This window comes from Meriones unguiculatus, chromosome 2 (genome assembly GCF_030254825.1).
Source record: "Meriones unguiculatus strain TT.TT164.6M chromosome 2, Bangor_MerUng_6.1, whole genome shotgun sequence".
Taxonomy (NCBI): domain Eukaryota; kingdom Metazoa; phylum Chordata; class Mammalia; order Rodentia; family Muridae; genus Meriones; species Meriones unguiculatus.
In genome coordinates this window covers 7,454,887-7,475,813 of record NC_083350.1, presented here as the reverse complement: position 1 = coordinate 7,475,813, position 20,927 = coordinate 7,454,887, and the positions used below count along the sequence as shown (strand labels likewise).

Genomic DNA, 20,927 nt, shown 5'->3' with positions numbered 1-20,927 from the left:
CTTTCGTCACCGTTTCTTTCTCTTCCTCACAGGGGAGAGGCCTGTCCCTCAGCAGATTTAGCTGGGTAGGTGATGACTACGTTTCCTCTGCTTCCTCCTCCTCTGCAGCCTGCACAGCCCACTGACTTCTAAGTTCTTCCAGTTGCTTAACACTCGGCTTCTCTTTCCGGCCCAGCCCAGCTCGCGCACCATGGTTGACAGGCTTTTCTGTTCCAAGGCAGGATTGAAGCCTTTCAGTGTGGATCGCTGCCAGGCAGAGACCGGGGCACTGCACACCCTGTGCCTCCTTCCCACAGGGCTTCTGAGCTCCTTCCCGAGGAAAGGCCACATCACAGTGGAGAAAATCCAAGTTCTTTCCTAGTCCCCCAACTGGGAAAATGAGTCTCAGAAGACCAAATATAGGACAATGCTGGCCGCTCCTTAAGACAGAACTACTGATCCAATATAAGAGATGCTAAACTGGGTCATGTCATTTCTAATAACCCCTCTCCCCATTAGTCCAGGAGATTTGGGGTTTTGTTTGCGTGTTAGTAATACCTAACACTGAGCCACTAAAACACCAAGAGTGATTCCTTAGGGGTTTTATGCTTTTAGACACAAGAGCAAAGTCTCAATGATGATTTCAGTTGGTTGAACAGCTTGGCTTCTAAATATTAGCAACTTTTGATATCTATGCCAATTTAAAGTGCTTACTCATACATCCTAACCAAGTATATTGACCCCAGCTGCTAGCAGACACTAGATACTAGATACTCTTTTCCTTATAAATTGCTGTGATTTTCAGAGCTGCACAGATGCATAAACACCAGCCTGTTAGCCAGAGTTGGGGGTGGGGTGAGAGATTGTCTATCTGTGGACAGTGTGGTACAGATCCAGCTGTGCCAGCCGAACAACTCACAAGAGAATGGGGACAGGGGAGGAAGGAAGAGACAGAGAGAGGAGAAAGAAGGGGAGAAAGAGGAAATGGGGACAGTAGAAACATCAATGAGAAGAAGATGGCGCCAGGCCTGGGGCACACACCTGTAATGCCACTAAGTAGGCAGAGGCAGGAGGATTGCTGAAAGAGCAAAGTGAGCCTATATAGTGGGGGAAACAGAGCTGCTCTGTCTCAAAAAAAAAAAGTAGGAAGAGGTGCAAAAGGAAGGATTCTTGAAAGACAGAGGAGCTCCGTTGACCCCCTGGATCATTCCAGAACTTTCCCACACTGAGCTATGAACCATTTGATAAAAATGCACATTGGACCTATTCCGTTTTTCTTTTCTTTTCTTTTTTCTCACATGGTAAATCTTCAAAACTGGTGACAATAAGGTAGGTGTCTACACAGACCTCACTCATAGCCTTTTTTTTTTTTTTTTGCCTTTAACTTTCTGTGCCAGCAGGAAACAAAGATGATATGAAGAATGACATCTACTTTAACCCAGAATTCTTATTTAGCTACTGCTGTATATATCTTCATTTTCTAGGCGTGGGTTGTCAGGGCGTTGTGCAGACTGGATGTCAAGTGGTCAGAGAGGAGGCCTTCTGGGAACTTAGGGAGGCCCTTTGTCCTACCAATGAAGGGACAGGTCTTGGCGTCTGCCTGCTTTCTCCAGTTTGTGTCTCCCAAGGGCTGCTTGGGTCTCTCTTTGTCCAAAGTTCCTCCATGTTTTTGTTGTCTGTTTTCAGTACGGCCTTCTTGTCAGGAGTTTCAGAAACTCCTTCTTGCTTTCTCAAAACTCTTGATAATGTCTAGGTTTCAGGAAGAAAGTGACTAGGAAAGTCCTATATTATTGGTCTCTGAAGGTTAAGCTGTCCTGGTATCAGGAGTTCTTGGTTTGGGAGAAAAGCCATGCTCTGGGACAAAGGGACCCAGCATCTGCCCAGAGAACTGTGTTTCTGCTACTTAGTTGCCTGTGTGTTGGTACAACGCTCCCCAAAGTGACACAACCCTTCCATGTGTTATCCAAGAGTCCAAGTGTCTGGGAAGCCTCCAGGATGCATGAGTGGCTCTGGCTGGCCCAAGTGCTCAGCATAGACCTTCTCTCCTCTCGTTCACATTCCTTACCCTGTCAGAACACCTGACACTGAAACAGCCTCCTGGCTGCCCGGGGAGGGGGGTGGCTATCTGTCCCAAACACAGGCTAAAGATAGGAAAATGATGGATGTAAGTAGCTGGAATGGGAGAGAATGTTGGCTCATATGGCCTGGGTCTAGCTTCCATCCTGTCCAAGCCAGCCAGGTACCTGGATTCTTCTTAATCCTAGTTGCACTGCTGGATGGCCACACAGATGGATTCCTTCTCAACCTCCTTCTTGCCTAATGCACTCGTGTGAATCACCATGTGTCAACAGTGCTAGGAACAGCGCAGGCTGATGGCTGGTTCTGATTCTGGAACTGTTATTGACAGCTGGTTTCCCGTTTCCTCTTGTCTAAACCCTAGGCAAAATCTTGAGCCCTGCCCTTGGGGCAGACTTCTGTGAGTAAGGAGTAAGAGTCTTTCTGGTCAGCCTCTGGGATTGCGCACTGGGGTTGGGTGAATGCTTACCCAGAATGCTTACCCAGAATGCTGGTCTCATCACTCAGGCTTACCGGGAGCATTCCTTTTTGTGAATAAGCCTGTGCTGGAACCCACAGAGACTTACACTACAGTGCTCACTGTCCATCACTGCATCCCACAGGGGTAACCGTCTCAGCACGGAGTGAGAGGGATCAATGGAGGCAGGAGGAGGGGTGATTGCCGTCCTCAATGGCCAACTGTATAGGGGCACAAGTGCCCTTATGACTCTGCTCCACCCTGCGAATGAATGCCCTGGTACAGAGCTTGCTGCTGCCTGTAAAGTTGGGGACTTGTGCCCTAGAACATTCACCACTGCCTTGCCCAGGCCCCTTGTTCTCCAGCAACACCCCCTGATGGACTTGGGGACAGGCTCTTCTCCAGCCCCTCCCCATCAGAGCTCCGTGCTGCTCTGGCTCCTGAGTGACTCGCTGGTGCCACCCGGTGGTTAACGTCCTCCTGGCTAGGCCCTGGAGGGGGCTGTGAGCAGACACTGAGCTCTGGTCTTTTCTTGCAGGGGGCCGAGGGGCAGAAGCCAGGATTTGGCTACGGAGGCAGAGCTTCCGACTATAAATCGGCTCACAAGGGATTCAAGGGGGCCTACGACGCCCAGGGCACGCTTTCCAAAATCTTTAAGCTGGTAATGTAACATTCCTACTGCGGGGAAACACCTGGGCACTGCTGCGGGGAGTGGGGGCCTGGAGCCGTGCTCTGTGTTCACTGTGCCCAAGACCTCCAGGAAAAACCATGACCCCAGAGTGATGCCAGGGGTCAGGAAGAAACAAATTCCAGAATCCCCAGCTGAGCTTAGCCAGAGGCTCACCACCTCCCCCACCCACAGCTTACCTTCCCTTTCTCTTGGCCAGCATAGCTCTGCCTTCCTTCTGGGTTTCCTAGGAAATTAATGTGGCGCCAACAGTGCCATGCACAGACATTCTGTGGGCCTCACTATGAGCCCACGCTGTGCCTTTGCTCTCCCTAGAGCCACTGGGTCCCCAGCCAAGGGGAATGAGTGACTCCTCTATGTGGAAGCAGCTGACAGGAACCCCTTGAGGGAGGCTTACCAAGATCCCTCAAGGGGACCCAGAAAACCCCAGGAAGGGGCCTGCAGCCAGCTGCCTAGCATACAGATCCAACGATAGATGCCATTGTTAGTCTGTGGCCTCTGCTCCTGACCTCTCTGAGACATGGTTTCCTTATCCGTAGTTTAAGGGGGTGAAGTGCCCACTTATCTGTTGAGGTGCTGGCGAAGGTCATGGCAGGAATGGAGTGTGGCAACAGCACAAGCCAAATGGCAGCTGTTACAGCAGTGCTGCCCGCCACAGAAAGCCTCACAATGTAGCACTAAAAAGTTCACCTACAAGTGAAGACTAGAGCTCAGAAATGCCCCGTGTCCTCCCCATGGGACCCCAAAGGTGATGTCTGTCCTGGAGGAACATGGGTATCCAGACCAGGTTTTGACTCTGAACCAAGTCCCAAATTTTACCTAATGAAAGTTACCTTCTCAGAAGTTCTATGGCCCTTTGTACCCTCAGTGGCCAAGGCGGCCTCTGTCAGCACAGGCAGGATACTCTGAGCCAGGGCTGCCTTCCTGGGAGAAGGAGGCCTAGAGGCCTGGCAGGCAAGGCCAAGACTTCTCAAATATGAGAAGTCAGGCCAGGTGCCCAGGAGCTCAGCAGTTCAAGGGAAAAGATTCTGTAGGAGAAAGAGACATGACATGTGTAGCATCTATGGGGGTCAGGGGTTGCGTCTCTAGAGCAGGGATGCGACATGTGGACAAGGTACAGAAGGGGGACCAGAATGCATGTGTAGAAGGCAGAGAAATACATGGAGAAGGCCTCAGAGGGCTGGAGGAGAAGGTTCCAGCCTTTGACATGCTGGGCCAGGAGGAGAGAGGGAGCACTCAGGACGAGAGAGGGAGCATCCAGGAGGAGAGTCTTGACTCTGACCCTGACTGAGGGTGTTCTGGGGACCTGATGGCAGATTCATTCAGGTGTCAGGGGACAGTTGCATGATTGACAGAGATAAAGAAAAATGGCAACTAGATTACAGAGTCTCTGGGCTGGGAAGAAATGTTTTGGTTTATAAAGGTCCAGGGATCTGGTGACTTGGCTGGTTCTTCAGCTATGAGTCTACACCATGGGACCTCCAGGCTGGAGGGGAGTGGGGTGAGACACATGAATGTCTTTTCTGGCAGCTGCTGGAGGTGGCTTCCCATGCTAACTTAAGGCTCTGAGGCCCTTGCCATCCCTGAGCCCACGGCTCCTGACAGAACTAGCAGTAAGTGCTACCATCTAAGTGTGGCGTCCAAAGCTACCATTTTCTCTCACTCCTTCTAAGCAAGGAGCTGCGCCTCTTAGCTCTGACGTCACAGATAGGCAACACCCGCACAGTCAGTTGTCTTCTGCTCTCCGCAGCCAGCTTCTTTTCTGGTGCAAAGATGAGCATGAACTGTGGAGGTTTGTGAACCAGACCTCCACTGCAGGGCTGGACCTCAAGGCACCACTGCCATGTGCCACCATGCCCAGCTCTTGCTGCTTTCTTGGATGGAAGATTAGTATTCCTATAGAATGGAATTCAGGCAGAGATGGCTGAGGGTTCAGAGCAAGAGTCTGTGCCAACTCCCAGATGGCAGCATTCCACACCAGCTGTGCCATCCCTGCAGACTGGCCTTGGGTGGTGGGTGGGAGCTGCCCCCCTGGGTTCCGCTCTGCCTCTCATGCTTTAGAAGAGGGTTCTCAGACCTCAGACCCTCATGCCTTTGTTTCTGATGGGAACACAACCTCCATTCTGGGGCCATCTTTCAGGCCATGGCTGACAATGTGCTGTCCAAAGGTTCCGATCTGAGGTGTTTGTTTCCTGAGAGAACCACAGCATCAAGGTTTCAGTTCCTGGCTGCTTGGGTCTGTAATGCGATCTCACTGGGTTTATCTTCCATTGCATGGATTTACTAGCAGGGCGTGTCCGTGGTCAGTCTGCCCAGAGGGCAGATGCAGGCTTCTGCATCCTCGTGAAGCAGGCGTGTCCCACCTGCTCAGCCCACACACTGCAGTTCGTGTGCGCCTCCCATTGCAGTGTGCAGTGAGAGCCACGCACCAAGGGAAGTGAGTCAGGAAGAAAGCCTCACACCTGGGGTGTGAGCAGCCAGCAAGTGACCTCCCACTTTCTGTGGCAGGAAAGCGTAGGCACTACCCGGTCCCCAAAGCAGATCCAAGTAAGAAAATGAATTCACTCTCAGGTCTTCAAGTAAAAGGCCTTTTTGACTCAGTGCCTGGATTCTGAAGGTGGTAAGGAGAGGGTGTGAAAAGGTATTTCTCCAGGACCTCTGAACACAGCCCAGAGGTCACCTGTGAATGACCTCAGTGCCATCCTGGACTTGGATGCCGTAGACTTGCTGCTCCAGAGGCTAGCAGCTGCCTTCCCAACCCTTGCTTGGGAAGCACTTCTCTGCATAACTTGTCCCTTCATACCACGTTCAGGAGGACAGGTAGAGTGTCAGAATCGACCTGGTATGGGAGGGGTCAGCTGCTCGGTGGCTCCACCCAGGAGACATGGCCCTGCTTTGAGGCAGGTATGCATGACAGTGGGCCGTTCCTAAGAGGAGTTCACCAGGCGGGACTGTCCCCACAGCTCCTCTCAGGCGCATATGTGACTTGTGTGCTGGCATCAAGAGTGTGTGAGGAGGACTTAAAATTTTTAAGTAGGTCTGACATCTTCCCTGGGCTTCTTTCTGTAAACAGCTTTGTAAACTGATTTAAAAGTCCATGTCAATCAAGGAAGCCTGATGACATCCAGGGCATGTGGTTAGAATTAAAACAGTGGGCTGACAGGCTGCGTGACCTGGCTGTATGCTTAAGGGCTCCCTGGCTCTTAACATCACTCTAGCAACACTGCTTCCTGCTTGCCTTTTTTTTTCCCCCAGTCCTAGCAGCCAGCTCTGAAGGAAGGGCTCAGATCTGCTGGTTCATTGTGGCAATTAGCACACTGTGCTGGAAAGAACGAGTGGGTCTCCCTGTCTTTGGGGCCTGCATCTTATTTCTAGGTGTGCAAAGGGAGCCTTTGCCTCTTGTGGTGTCCCACAAGGTTCGAGGGTCTCATGGGGACAAAGGCACCCGTGCTTTCAGCAGAAAATGCTCACTTCGCCCCCTCAGGGACAAGTCTAGGCCAGCCTCTACCTGCTGAGCACAGATGCATCGGTTGTGGGGCCCGAAGCCCACCAAAGATGTTTCCAGTGGCACGAGATACAAAAAGCAGAGGCAAAGGTCTTGCTGGTTCTACGCCTCACTCCCCTCTGCTAGCTGGCTGCTCTTGGGTAAATGACTCAACTTGTCTGATCTTTGACCTCCATATAAAATAAGTTCTGAACTCAGTGTTGGCTGTAAGTCCAAGAAAGAGATCAGATGGAGGGCTTCTGCTTGAGGCAGGAGCTCAGTGGACTACTGGAAAGTGACATTGGTGTAGCCCACCATTAAGCTTCAAAAGAAAAGTCAAGGACTCCCACATAAGTCATTGAGGCCTAGCTGGCCTCCTCCATTCTGGCCCAGGCATATCGTGTCTTCCAGAACAGAAATTCTAGGACTTTCCAAGAACTCAGTTCTCCGAGGGGCCCAGGCTGCTCTGCAGTTTGAGGTGCAGGGCTCTGGAGGCAGCCCCGTGCCATGTAGGCAGGGCAAGACAGGTCTCCAGGTGAGGCCATCCTGGAGAAGGACTTCACTCCAAAGCAGACTTGATAGCTTGACTTCAGTTGCAGTCCCACTGCTGGAAGGCAGCCCCTCGAGGAGCTAACATGCCAGCACCCCTGAACTGTAGCTTTAGTGCTCGGAAAGGCACCCAATGGCTTCATTTCACCCTGAGCTGCTGGTTGCTCTGTGGAAACTCCTGTGCTTATTCCACGGTAAGTGGCTATCAGCCTGGCTGAGCGCCGGCGACATTCCACACTCACGCTCAGGAATGTGACTGCCTTGCTATTCTGCTGAGGAGCGTCAGTGTATATGTCTCCATCTCCAGACTCACAATCTAGACGACATCTTTAAAAAGATCTATGTATTATGTTGAACGTAAGCTGGAAAGCAGAAGTCAAGAACAACACAGAAAGAAAAAGAGGGAAGTCCCCTAAGGTCTGTGTATGGAGTGTGACCAAGGTCGCCCTCTTGGTTTCTGTGCTGTTGCTGTCCCTGAAGGCTGTGCCACCATCGAGCTGATTAGCCACGGCTCGATTTTAATTGCAAACCTAACGTGTCTCGCACCCATTACTTCAAGGTTTCCAGAGCCTCCCCAAGCCCCACATGCAGCTTGCTAGTGGAGGTGGCGCTCTCTCTCCAAGCCTGGAGCAGTTCCCGCTCATCAGCACTGAACCCACTTTTTAGAACACACCGTGACTGGGCCCGGTGCCAGCTGCACTGTTCCCAGTCCTCTAACTGAGGAAGTAAACAGGTCATTTGGAGCAACGTAACAAAGCTACAGCATTCTCCCTGCAGAAGCAACGCTGTGGGAGCCTTGGACCTAGCCATGCCCTGTGGCTCATTGTCAAGGGCCTTTACCTTAAGCAGCAAATTCCAGTTAGTGCTTTCTGAAGAAGGGTGAAAGAAACGACTCTGCATCCTGCGATAGCGTTTTCGGCCTGAACGGCTTGTGATTGGACAACCTCAGAACTAGCTCTGTGGAGGGGAAGTGACATCACGCAGCCACAAAGGTTCTTTCCTAACCTCTGTCTTTTCCTTTTCCCAGGGAGGAAGAGACAGCCGCTCCGGATCCCCCATGGCGAGACGCTGAAAGCCCTCCCTGCTCAGCCTTCCCGAGTCCTGCCCTCGGCTTCTTAATATAACTGCCTTAAACTTTTAATTCTACTTGCACCAGTTAGCTAGTTAGAGCAGACCCTCTCCTAATCCCGGGGAGCCCTGCAAGTGGTGGGGCCAGGCCTACGGCACCCCGACTACTTAAAACTGTTTGTCCCTTTTCATTTGAAGATTGCGTTTCCTCGGGGTCTTCTCCGCCTTGCCTTGTGCCCCGTGTACCCTGGTCGACTCCGGAGGACCAGGTGCACGGACACCCTTCCCAGTTCACCCCTACTCCATCCTCGGTCTTTCTTTTCACGGCGAGGCACACCCCTCCAGCTTCCGTGGGCACGGATAGACAGGCACAACGCCAAGGAGCCAGAGAGCGTGGCACAGGGGACTGTGTGGTCCAGGCTTCCTTTGTTTTCTTCCCCCTAAAGAGCTTTGTTTTTCCTAACAGGATCAGACAGTCTTGGCGTGGCTTATACACCGGGGGCTTGTGGTATGTGAGCACAGGCTGGGCAGCTGTGAGAGTCCAGAGTGGGGTGGCCCTGGGGACGCTTCCAGGCCAGCTGTCCCCTGCACCCCACCAGCTGATTTCGAGCGTGGCAGAGGGAAGGAAAGGGGCGAGTGGGCTGGGCAATGGCCCCAACAGGAAACGGGGACTTAGGGAAACTCGCTGGAGATGCCATGTGTGGCCGCTGCACGTCACCATCGCTCCCCGGTGGCTCCCCAGAGCCGGTGCTTTTAAGAACCCCGTTTCCTCTCAGAGCCCAGGGAGAGTCCAGGGACATGGCGCATCTGGTCGCGGGACTGCAGGAGTTCTCTGGCGGCCTCGCGCTGTCTCACTGGCCACTCATTGCATTGGGGTGGCTAGCAGCAGCTCGCCATGGCAGTGCCCATTGGTACACACTAACGTCAGTGAAAAATAACCCTCCCTTGCTTCATAGAAAGGACTCATTCTTAGCTGATTTGGGAGTGTTCCTGTCACTGAGTGGCCACCCTGGATGCAGGGCCGGCCTGGGCGACCCTCAGGGATGAGGAGCTCAGAACCCCATTCTTCTAACTTCCATAGACACCTCCCCGCCCCTCTAACATACTGACAATGTCTTTTGATTCAGAGTATCTTTTATAGACCTCCCAAAGAGCCCCACACTGGCACCATCATCCCTTGGAAGGGAGGTGATGGTTGATGTAGACCAACAAACGTCTTCTTAATCTGTCTTAATTCTGAGCATAGTGTGGGTTTAAGATAACTCCTATTAATATATAGCCACAATAATGTGAGGGTAGAGAAGAGCAGGGAAGAGAATTCCAGAAACAAACCCTCCAGGTAGTTCCACAGGAGTGCTCGCTCTCCAGTGTGACGGAACGACCTTGCTCATGGCTTCTTCATCCAGACAGCACATGCTGCAGAACGGCTGGACAGAAGCACCTACTGTTCTTGAATATTGAAATAAAATAATAAACTTGCGATCATCCTTGTGCGGGTGTCTCCTTTTGTGTCCTGGCTTATAGAAATGCAGCCGTGTAAAGCACAGCCTCGCCACAGAATGGAGTGCATGCCCCTTGGTCGGGAGCACCAGGTTGCCCAGGGACATGTTGAGAAGGCCATGCCATAGTAAGCCAAGTGGGTGGAGCAGAGACAGTGACCCACAGCACACAAGGAGAAGGGTCTGCAGTCACTCTGAGGACAGTGTTCACAGCCATTGTGGTAGGAAACAGCCTCCAGAAGAGCAAGGCACAAAGCGATTCATCCCTCCGCTATTCTCTCTCTCCCTCCCCTCATTTGTTTGTTATTGTTGTTTTGTTTTTCTTGCTTTTGGTTACAAGAATTCTTTTTCTAAAGGATAACCGAAAATCCTCCTTTTCGTGTTGGAGTTGGGAGAGCTACTGGCTGCTCTCTGAGCTTTCAGGGGAAGCTGCGGAACGCCCCCACTTCTGTGAGCTGTAGGCAGAGAAGCTTGCTGCGGGCCAGCATTACAGTCTGTTTCTCTGGGGCATGTTGCTGCAGCACAAGTACCCAGTACAGGAACCTGGAGACATTAATGCACCAGAGTTCAGGCCCCTGGGCTCTACAAGCCGGAGTCCGGTAACTGACTGGAAACCCGACACCCAGGTCCGGCATAGAGGCTCATGTCTACAATCCTAGCACTTGGAAGATGGAGGCAGGAGTATCACAATGAGTGTGAGGCCAGCCAAGGTTACATAGTGAACTCTAAGAATGCAATGCTGTCTCAAAAATGCACGCCTTTAACTCCAGGAATTGGGAGACAGAGGCAGGTAGATCTCTGTGAGCTTGAGACCAGCTTAGTCCACAAATCAAGTCCCAGGACAGCCAGGGCTGTTACACAAAGAAAACTTGTCTCAAAACAAACAAAACAAAAACAAAAACAAAACAAACAAACAAAAAAAGTTAAAACAAAGCAAAACAAAAACCCACGAGGGGCTAGAGAGCTGCTCAGCAGTTAAGAGCTGCCCCTGCAGAGGACCTGAGTTTGGTTTCCAGCCCACATGGAGGTTCACACTGCCTGTGGCTTCAGGACAGACTTCTGTCCTCCCCAGGCGACAGGCATACTCAGGGGACACATACATATGTGTAGGCAAACGCTCATACACGTAAATACATTTTTAAGATCTTAAAAAAACAGAAGGCTGATGTCCACCCAACTCCTTGTCCTTTTTACTCAAAAAAAAAAAAAAAAAAAAAAAAAAAATTCCTCCCAGATAAAGGATTTGGAAATACAAAGATGTTTGCACAACTTAAAACCATATCGGGGCCACAGTCACTGTGAATTCTTAGGTGCTGATGCCCCCTGTATTCATTCACTCTGGCTTTTAAACTCTCTGACATGAACCCTGAGGGGGGGGGGAGGGCAGCCTTACCAGGCCACAGAGGAAGACAGTGCAGCCAGTCTTGATGAGACCTGATAAACTAGGGTCAGATGGAAGGGGAGGAGGACCTCCCCTATCAGTGGACTGGGGGGAGCTGAGGGAGGGAGGGAGGGAGGGAGGGAAGGAGGGAGGGAGGGAGGGAGGGTGGTAGGGAGGGAGGGAGGGAGGGAGGGAGGGATGGCAGGATTGGGAGGGAATAAGGAGGGAGGGAGCTATAGCTGGGATACAAAGCGAATAAATTGTAATAAATAAAAAATTATATTAAAAAATGAAAAAAACCTCACATCTTTGGGGACTCCTTATTTTCTTACAAAATGAAATAAAATAAAAATCAACTAGCTATTAAAAAAAAAAAGCCTCCCCACCATCGGATCTGCCATGGTCCTCCTCCGAGAAAACACCCATCTCCCATTTAGGGCTGAGTGGTCTGCCACCTGTTGGCCTCTGCGCTCTGCTCAGTTGTGGGGCTCTGGATTAGCCACCCTGTACTGTACAGGTTTTTATTCACCTGACACAACTCTAGACATATCTGGGGAAAGAGAATCTTAATTTAGAAAATATATCCATAGGACATTTTCTTGATTAATGATTGATGTGGGAGGGTTCATCCCTGAGATGGAAATCAAGCAGAGCAAGCCAAGCCGAGGGGAGCAAGCCAGTAAGCAATGTTCCTCCATGGCGTCTGCTCCAGTTCCTGCCTCCAGGTTCTCCCAATGATGGACTTAAAGCTATTCCTCCCCAAGCTATTTTTGGTCATGGTGTTTTATGACAGCAAGAGAAACCACAGTAAGTTGCCATCTACTGCAAATAGAAGCTTCTCTGATGAGGGTTGAGGGATGTATTAGCCTATGGATATAAACATAAGACCTGTACAAACCCAAGCCAGACAAAATCCCAGCATGGAGAAAGCAAACAGGTACTTCACCCATCATGACTTTGTGAAAGGCACTTATTGGGCTTGCATGGGTGAGGAAAGTCAGGATTCCTTAGCACCCGCCAGGCTTGCTGCTCTGCTTAGCACCAATCCCAGCTAGAGAGGTTTGCTATGACCAGCCACTCACTGTCAATGAAGCCATTCCTCAGCTCGACCACTCAGCAGTGTTCCTCCTCTGGCATAGGTGGAACTGATTGCTCTTTATCTAGAGTTCATCCAGGCTCCTCACAGCCAAAAGAAGGTCTGGTCTGAACACCTTCCTGCAGCCCGGCTGAGACCACACCTCTAGGAGTTGGCCCATCAGCTGCATCACCGCGTAGTTTCCTCAGGGTGGCCACAGAATGGTCTACATGCCTGGCATTAGCATAAAGACAGTCCTGTTGCCATTTAACTGACAGTCCTGTTATTCCAGCAGCCAGGGCAGGAGGGAAGAGTCTGCCAGCTGCTAAGTGTTCAAGTTACCCCAACCCCCACTATCTTATTTAAGGAAAATGAGCATCAGGAGAAATGCTTGCCCTAGGAACTCATCACTGAGCCGCGGAGAGGACTCAGCAGGTAAAGGTGACTGTTCTGAACCCGGAGACTCCATGGTAGAAGAACAAAACAGAGTTCTAAAACTTGCACTCTGACTTCCATAGTCTCTCTCTCTCTCTCTGAGAGACAGTACATTTAATATAAAAAAATTTAAGAACTCATCAGTGACACTAATAATTATTTTAATGGTTCTTAACACATGCCATGTCCAGCCCCCTTATCTATCTCATAAATACAGCAATAGTGGTAGTCACTGCTTCAAGGCATGAGTAAGGACAGCACAGTTCAGCCATAATGATTGTGTGGTTATTTTTACACAAGTATTTCTTACTCTCCTCAACCTCACACTTGGCCAGATACTATAATTAAACTCCAAGATGCCGCAGCATCAATGTCTCACCTTTGGACTGGGATTTGTCTGCTGCAGACATTGAGTGCTCACTAGAATTCTAAATGGAGTGGTATTAACGTTGGATTGGCCAAACGGGGTGTTCAGTCAAGAGCACACGGCTTGCCAGTCACACGACACACCAGCGCAAGTACGGCACAGCTTTTATGACATAAGAAAAGCCTGATGCCAGGGTCAGGTGTGAGATCATTGGGTCTTGGTGAGGTGGGGGAGGGACCCCTCCTTCTCCCAGCTCCTCTCCACTGAACCTTCCACTGCTGTGAACTATCACACAGACTTCTGGAACTCGCTGTCAGTATCTGCAGCACGCTTGCAGCTCCTGCCGGGCTCGCTCAGCATTGGGCCCTTCTCCCCTTGGATGTCACATGCGATGCGGGAAGGGGCGCAGCTGACACTTGGCCCCTGCTCAAGAAGCTGTTTTCCAACAGGCCCTTGCTGATCTTTGCACAATGCTGCTGCTGCCAGAGTTGGACATGAGCCTCCCAGTCTCCTTGGAGACAGTTTCACTTTCAATTATAACTCACCAAATAAAGGTGTGACAAGCAATAGAGGTTGCCTACCACAGAAAAACAGTAGGTCCCTGAAGATTCATTGGTGAACACGGATATTAAAAGGATTTCCCTTTCCTACCTTACATGTGGTAGGCTGGCCATATACTTCCTTGTGGCAGAGGGGAAGCAGATACAGAAGGAGGGGAGGCTAAGGGGAGCTGTGGGGTGCTGGCTGGAATCAGGGGTGCCGGATGGAGCATAGTTATATTTAAATGGTAAATGGGAGAATGTAAACAGCTGAGAAAGGTGGATGCATGAGTGCCTGTGTGTACAAACACAAACTTCGACTTCCCCCATCTTTGCTGGCCTCATAGACAGCAAAGAGCATACCTACCAGCATTTCTACACGCCTGTCTTCTGGCAGTAACGGCTGAGCCCAGGGCTGGGAAAGAATAACTGATTTTTGCTAGATTTAAAAAGTGCTTAAGAAATGAAAAGCTACTAGAAAGAGCTCCTGGTAGTGAAATCTGGGGTTATTTGAACATCTCACTAAAAGCTAAATGAAAGAAAGCAGAAGCTCAAGCCCTATCAGCAGAGGGACAAGCAAGAGTGGGAGAGAGGACTTCTGTCTACGCAGACCCACCTGCCTGAGGAGAAAGGTGCTGGAGATGTCTGCCTGTAGCCCTGGATGCCCACCTTACAACCTGGGGACATTCCGGCCACAGTGCATGTGCACACAGTCCCAATTACTTGTTATGCTTAACACCCACATGAGTGTCGTGTGCATGGCTGCAGCGGCATCTGGGGAACAGGTGAGAAAAAGCCTGCAGATGCTCCGAGCACAGTCCCCCCAAGGAGGTGAAGCTGCCCACAGACAAGATCTGTGTTTGGAGCATCTCCATCCTACAGTTTCTGAAGCAGCTTCAAAAACAAGGACTATACAGAAAGGCCTGGCCACTGTGCACCTGGGACTGCAGTTAGCTAAAACATCTCTCGCCCCTTTATGCAACTTTGTTGCCACGGATGCAAAGGTGGCACTAGCAGAAGGTCCTCTTGTCCAGTCCAAGAATGACAGTGGATCTGACAGAAGGCCTTGGCAAGCACTCCATGAGGTGCTACCTGGGGCTCCCAGCTGTGTGGAGAAAGCAGGTCATCAGACTTGTAGGAAAATTCCTTGTGGTTTGAGCCATGGGTGTCTCCAAACCCGGAGGACCTGCTTCATTCAGACAGTATCTTTGCAGCAGCTATAGCTCTATCCCACCCAGCCCAGAAAGCTGAGAGCGCCAGGACTGAGACAGGACAGTGCGAGCACTGATGCCACTACCACCATTCCAGAAGGCACCAGCGAGCAGCAAGGCGGCCCACAGAGCGCTCTGGTCACGGAGCCCTACTTGATCCCTAGTCTACCGTCACAGTCAGGAAACCAGCCTTTCAGGTTACCTCTGTCTTCCAAGGTCCTGACCACCAGCCTGGAGAAGGTGGCCAGGAGCCAGGGCAAACAGTGCTTTCCTCCCTGGACTGGTAGCCATAGATCAGCTGTGGACGGCTCCCGAAGCTCCAGGCTTTTTACCTGAGGACAGGAACACAGGCTGGGCAGGATATACCTGAGCAGCTAAGCCCACAGGTGAAGCCTTTGAACCACTCCCTGGCAGGCCTCGGATCCCCCGACATACTTAGAACAGCTGCGTTCCACAGCAGTAGGAGATCTGTCAGCAGCACCCCAGTAAGTCCAGAGCCAAATTTCTGCCAAGACACAGCATGCAGGTAGTGAGCTGCTTCTCATCAGCCCTCCCCCTATCCTGCATCTGTCCCTCCAGCTGCTCTGCCTAAGCCCCCCAGAGCACGGTGGGCCCCAAACAAGCATCGCTGTGCTGCTTAGGCAGGAGGAACGACTGTGGGTTCCATGCAGCCTGGAAAATGACAGAATAACACTGGGCCTGAAGGGCTGGTCGTCGATTCTCTGAGGAAGCCCCCAAACTGCAGATCACATCAACCAGAAGGGCTCACTTTCCTGAGTCCTCTTAAACACCATTACCACAGCAGAGGAACAAGCGTGCCCCAGAAGGAAGGGCCGGCAGCTTCACGCCCCTACAACACCCTGAGCGAGTGGCTGTCCCTCACCCCAGGCCGCAAGAAGCAAATATACAGGAGTTTCAAAATAATACAAAAACTATTTTTATTGTTTTTAAAAGCCAGCACGGTGGCTTTTGGCATAACTATCAATTTCTAATACAAAACTGGATTAAATAAATATCATCCAATGTATAAATAGACCATGAGACAATTCTGAAGATAAAAAGAGAACTTTTCTGTAAATTAAAAAATTAACTTTGAATTTTCTTAGTGGTGGCTGAAGAACAATCACTATGGCATTTTAGAACCTGTCAATATACAAATCTTGATTCAATACAAAAGTCTTCATGCCATAAGCGTTACACATAGAAAAGATTAAATAGCACGTTTTTTGTTTTATTACTGCCTATTGCTCCTGACACTCTAACAGATCTCTACCATTTAGTCCATACAAAAAAAATGACCCCAGCGCCTGTGCAGCAGGGTGTGAAATGGAGTATGTGTTCACTAAGCGCGCGCACGCCGGGGAAGCAGCCAGTTGGCACCAGCAGCAGCTTGAGCTCCACACTGCCAGGGTGCAGGCTGCCAGCTTCCCTTAAACCGCTAATTTTCAGACAGCAAAGAGGATGCAACCAGATTTCAATCATTTCACTACAGTAAGAACAAAACAAAACAGATCAAGTGCCACTAACTGGGCTATCATGGGTAGCCATTTTGAAATTTTACTTTACTTGGCTTTTGGTTTGGTTTTGTCTTGGTAGCCCAGGCTGGCCTGGAACATACTATGTGGTAGAGGATGACTGAGGTTCTGATCTTCCTGCCTCCACTCCCCAGATGTTGGGGTTGCAAGTGTTTGCAAGCACAGTCCACTGAAGACTTTGCTCTGAATTACATGAATTTTACCCACATCAGATGAATATAAACCAAGTGCAGAAAAAGAGGGGCTATGGACCAATCTCCTGTGTATAAGGTTCAGGAGTCAGCAGCACCAGACCCTGGGGTCACTCTTGGTGTGGGGCTAGGAAGGCCTTTGAAAAAGGCTTGGGAGAAAACCCTTATGCAAAGAGGCCTGAGCTATCCCTTGGCACAGAACCCGAGGGTAGACCTTCAGATACATATGTTATAAAATGCTACATACACACATCTGTGTGGTACCATTCAAGTTGGAACGTTGAGTCTTAGTGTGTAAATACAATTCTCAGAGCCCACAGGAAGAACCTCCTCTCTGCAATCTGGACCACACAGATATGCTAAACTCACTGGTGCTTGTGAGAATTCAGAGGAACAGAACTCAAATTTCCTTTAACATGATGTGAAGGGCACACAAAACAATACACATTTTCTGGTGCACACTGCTCACCATACTGGCACCTCACTATGGAAGCAATTTCTCAGGAGCCCCTTTGGTCTCCTAAAGCACGGTACTCCCTCCCTGATTTCCTCACCGCTTCGCAAGCACCTCCAGCACTGACAAGGGCCGCTTCCAGGAGACCTCACTGGTGTGAGGAGCATTTCTGTTCCCAACTCCACCTTGACCTCCAGCTTCCTGAAGGCTCCTGCTCCCTCAGCTCCTCAGCTGTGTTCATCTTATGACTGCCAGATTGTGCCTTCAGGAATGTGCTTAGCTGTTCTTCTAGCAACCAGCAGCCTCCTCTAGGAACTAAGTGGCTCCACAGAACTGAAGGGCAAACAGCACCTACGGGACCCCACCAGACACAGGATGCTCTGTCAAGGGCCATATCTGACTGCCAACTGGACATACTTCAGGGAGACACAAAGAGGATATGCATTCTCTGGACTTCACATAGGTAAAAGAAACATCATTACAGTTTTGTTTTTTCCTGCTAGAAATACCTGAATTGAAATTTATTCCCCACCCAACTAGTCTATCTTAAGCATGATTTAAAAACAAAACAAAACACAAACACCACATTTCCTAATGTCATTTTGCATTTAGTTATTTCAAAACAGATATGTTATATAGAGTTCTAAAAATACAGTTCTCTATCCTCAAGACCCTGGTTACATATGAGGCTAGAAACAACTTTCCTAAAACAGCATTTCAAACATGAAAATACAGAGACCAGCCTGTAAACCACAATATTCAAGTGAGCTACCTTCTCAGAACCTTGTACTTCCAAGGAATGTTGGTAAAAAAGCAGCTTTGATGGTAAGGAAGTAAATCAAAACACACACACACACGTCATGTTTGCTTACTAATAAACTGAGTAAAGATGCAGAATTGATTACTGGTACATTTTCTTTTTCTTAACCAAAGTAAAAGCTTCAGATTCGCCTGGTCAGACCTTCCTTACAGAGGCGATGAACTGCCGCAGTTCACCCTGCACTCACTGCGCAACCAGGAAGTAGCCAGCCCTCTACAGATGTCCTGAGATGACAGTTAATGCTGAAAGGAAAATAAATAACCCCGCAAGAACAAAAACCTTAAATCCAAAAATTTCAATTGGGGGATGTCTATTCACTAAACTTAATTAATATTTCTAAAATACTTTAATACAAAATTATAAAATAAAAAGTGCATTAATAGCAGAGACTTTAGAACTCTCGCACAATTACAATTATTCTGAAAACACTACCACGGCCAGGTGTACACAATGACATTCAGGGAGCCTCAGGTTTTTAAGTCCAGTATCACAATAAGTCAAGTAAGGCTTTTTTCTTCTTAAAAAAATATACAATACACAAATCAGTTTGGAAAAAAAGTAATAATATTTAACAGTTCTCTTGACTTAAATATTTTCACATAACAAAAGTTTTATGTCACTGTCAATATTACTTATATACAAATGACAAAAGTGAACAAAATCAAAAGATGCCCTTTCAAAGTAACAGTGAAATGTCTCTCTCTTCAGGACTCATAGTGAACAAGTCCACATAATATTTATAATAAAAATGCTCTCTTCTGAAAACCAAGGAGGCAATGAGAGAAAATAAAGGCAATTTTTTTTTTCAGAAAAAAAAAATAGAGCCCAGCTTTACGTTACAGTGAAAAAGATATCCCTTTATTAACAGAGTGAACAGACACGGGCCTGAGGTGCACCGGGGGTGGCCGCAGATGCGCTGTGAGGACGACTCGTGCTTCTATTTACAAGACACACTCCTCAGCCACATGGAGGCCCGCGTGCCTGCCTATGTACACGGTATTTACAAACAGAACACATAAACAGCTCCAAGGGAATCGATATGAAGTGGGACCGTCTGTCTTTGGAATGCTGAGGCGCGCACACTGCTCAGCGCAGGAGGATTTGGTTTGGGATGTGTCTCAGGTGGCACGGCTGATGACACTAAAGGATTCCCTGAAATGAAAACAACCTCCGAATGCATGAGAAGAAAAGTCGCAGGCTTCTTGTGGGTCCTTAGCCTTAAAATACAGATAAATTTACTGAGGTGGATAGGGACAGCCACCTGTCCCTTAGACAACTCTTGTCACTTCCTGCTCACAGAGTATGGCTTGTGCTTCTGCAGTGACCTAACACATGTGACCGGACAGATTCATGCAGCAAGCATGTGGACATCCATGTGAGCGGCTGGTCCTCACCTGCAGGTCAGATTTCCTCCGTGGCCCTGCCGTCACCCACCAGATCTTGTGTTCTTCTAACTAACTAAGGATTAGGTATCTGTGATGGAGAGAGAACTGGTCCAGCCATCTCTCAAGGCATCAGTTACATTAGCTTAAGAGTGGGCTAAAAAGAACTGATTGCTACTAATCAGCAGAGTGCAGAGTAAAAGGTGGGAAACATCCGTGTGTGACGGCACCACTTCGGAGCTTCGTGCGCTACCACACGTGTGTTTTCCGTGCTAACTTGTCTTTCACTAACATGAATCTCACTGCAATGATATTCAGATCCAGTTCACCTGCTAAGGACGTCACTGGCCATGAGAAGGTAGAAGCCATCACGGCAGTGCCAGGTTCTGTGATTTGACAAATGAGGACAGTGCATGGACATGGCCCAGTGTCTTTCTTGCTGGTCTTTAAAGGACAATGATTCTTCAGATAATTTTAGCTAAAAAACTATTGTGGTAGCTTTTTAACACTTTCGGTTTTAAAACAGAAACTCTGAGTGCTCTGATCTTCACAAATGTACTTCACGGATGCTCTTGGCCTCTTTCCTTGGCATCAGAACACATTGGTTAGGGTCTGCCATTCACCCGCCGCCTCCTGCACCACTTCCTCTAAGTGGAGAGTCCTTAGCTCTTCTCCATCCTGTTCCTGGACCACAGTGGCTGCCTGCAAGGTTCCTGCAGAAGCAAAGAGAAAGGAGGACTCAGATCTCAGAACCAGGCCCACATAAACACTTAAACAAGAGTATATGGGAACCAGAGAAACAAAATCTATTGCTTGCTTTGCTTTCCATCTCAGTGAAATGAAATAATCTGAGCCAGGCAAACTGTCTTTCAACCTATGATGCCAAGGCTGGAACCCTAGGCCTCAGGCACATAATAAACAGGTGCTGAACCCTAGGTAGAACTTCTGTTGCTCTTGGCCACTGTGATGTGGGTATTCACACCCTGAGTGCTGTGTCAATACACCACCAGTGACAAGCAACTAATAACACTCACATCACAGACGCCTTCCACACAGTTCAGCGTTCTACCCCGTGGGTGCCCAGACATGTCGGGACACAACCTCAGCAACCACACGAAGGCACCAACATACCCTACTGTCTTACTGCTAAATGAACCTGAAGTACAAGCTGTAAAACTCACTGCCTCTTCAGGGCTTGACTTGGATTTAATATCACACACTCCTGCTTTTCGTAGCTCCTGCCACTAGTGCAACCTGGCCTAAATGATTTACCCTGTTAAATAACAACACTACTGCCATGCTACTGTGAGGTCTAAAAGAGAACCTCAGGCAGGCAGGCAGCCGCTCACAACTGTAACCCAGTTCTGATGGCCACAGAGAAGCGGGGCTTGTGCGGCCTGCACTAACACACAGAATGGAGGCAAGGGTGCCCCGCACAGTCTGTGTAGACTCCAGGCTGATTCTGCCTCCCCACACTACTGTGGCCTTTGGCCTGCACACTACGGAAAGACTGAGAACAGACAGCCACGCTGCTCGCGCTGCTAGGCTCTGATCATTCACTCTGAAAGGCATTGTCTGAAGATGGGGATGGTGATAGAAGACTGAAATCCCAGTACTCAGGAGGCTACAGAAGGACATTCAGAGTTCGAGGCCAGTCTGAGCTCTACAGTTCAACTGTGTCTCAGGAGAAAGAAGAGAGAAAAGAAGAGGAGAAGAATGGGGAAGGGAGGGAGGGGG

General features: G+C 49.4%; 2 protein-coding genes across 8 annotated transcripts in view; one reads left to right on the top strand and one right to left on the bottom strand.

The window, feature by feature from the left end:
• Positions 1-9,786, top strand: part of Mbp (myelin basic protein) — an 80,745-nt gene extending 70,959 nt beyond the window's left edge. For 2 of the 6 annotated variants that reach the window (XM_021658725.2, XM_021658724.2), the window contains 3 exons: positions 33-65; positions 3,051-3,173; positions 8,261-9,786. In XM_021658725.2, the coding sequence (XP_021514400.1) occupies positions 33-65; positions 3,051-3,173; positions 8,261-8,305 (201 nt within the window). In that variant the 3' untranslated portion in view covers positions 8,306-9,786. The remainder of the gene's footprint in view (positions 1-32; positions 66-3,050; positions 3,174-8,260) is intronic. The other 4 variants (XM_060376988.1, XM_060376989.1, XM_021658727.2 and 1 more) reach the window with 2 other exon arrangements.
• Positions 9,787-15,721: 5,935 nt separating this feature from the next.
• The window catches only part of Znf236 (zinc finger protein 236), a 97,918-nt gene continuing 92,712 nt past the window's right edge, over positions 15,722-20,927 (bottom strand). For both annotated transcript variants that reach the window (XM_060376986.1, XM_060376987.1), the window contains exon 31: positions 15,722-19,903. In XM_060376986.1, the coding sequence (XP_060232969.1) occupies positions 19,782-19,903 (122 nt within the window). In that variant the 3' untranslated portion in view covers positions 15,722-19,781. The remainder of the gene's footprint in view (positions 19,904-20,927) is intronic.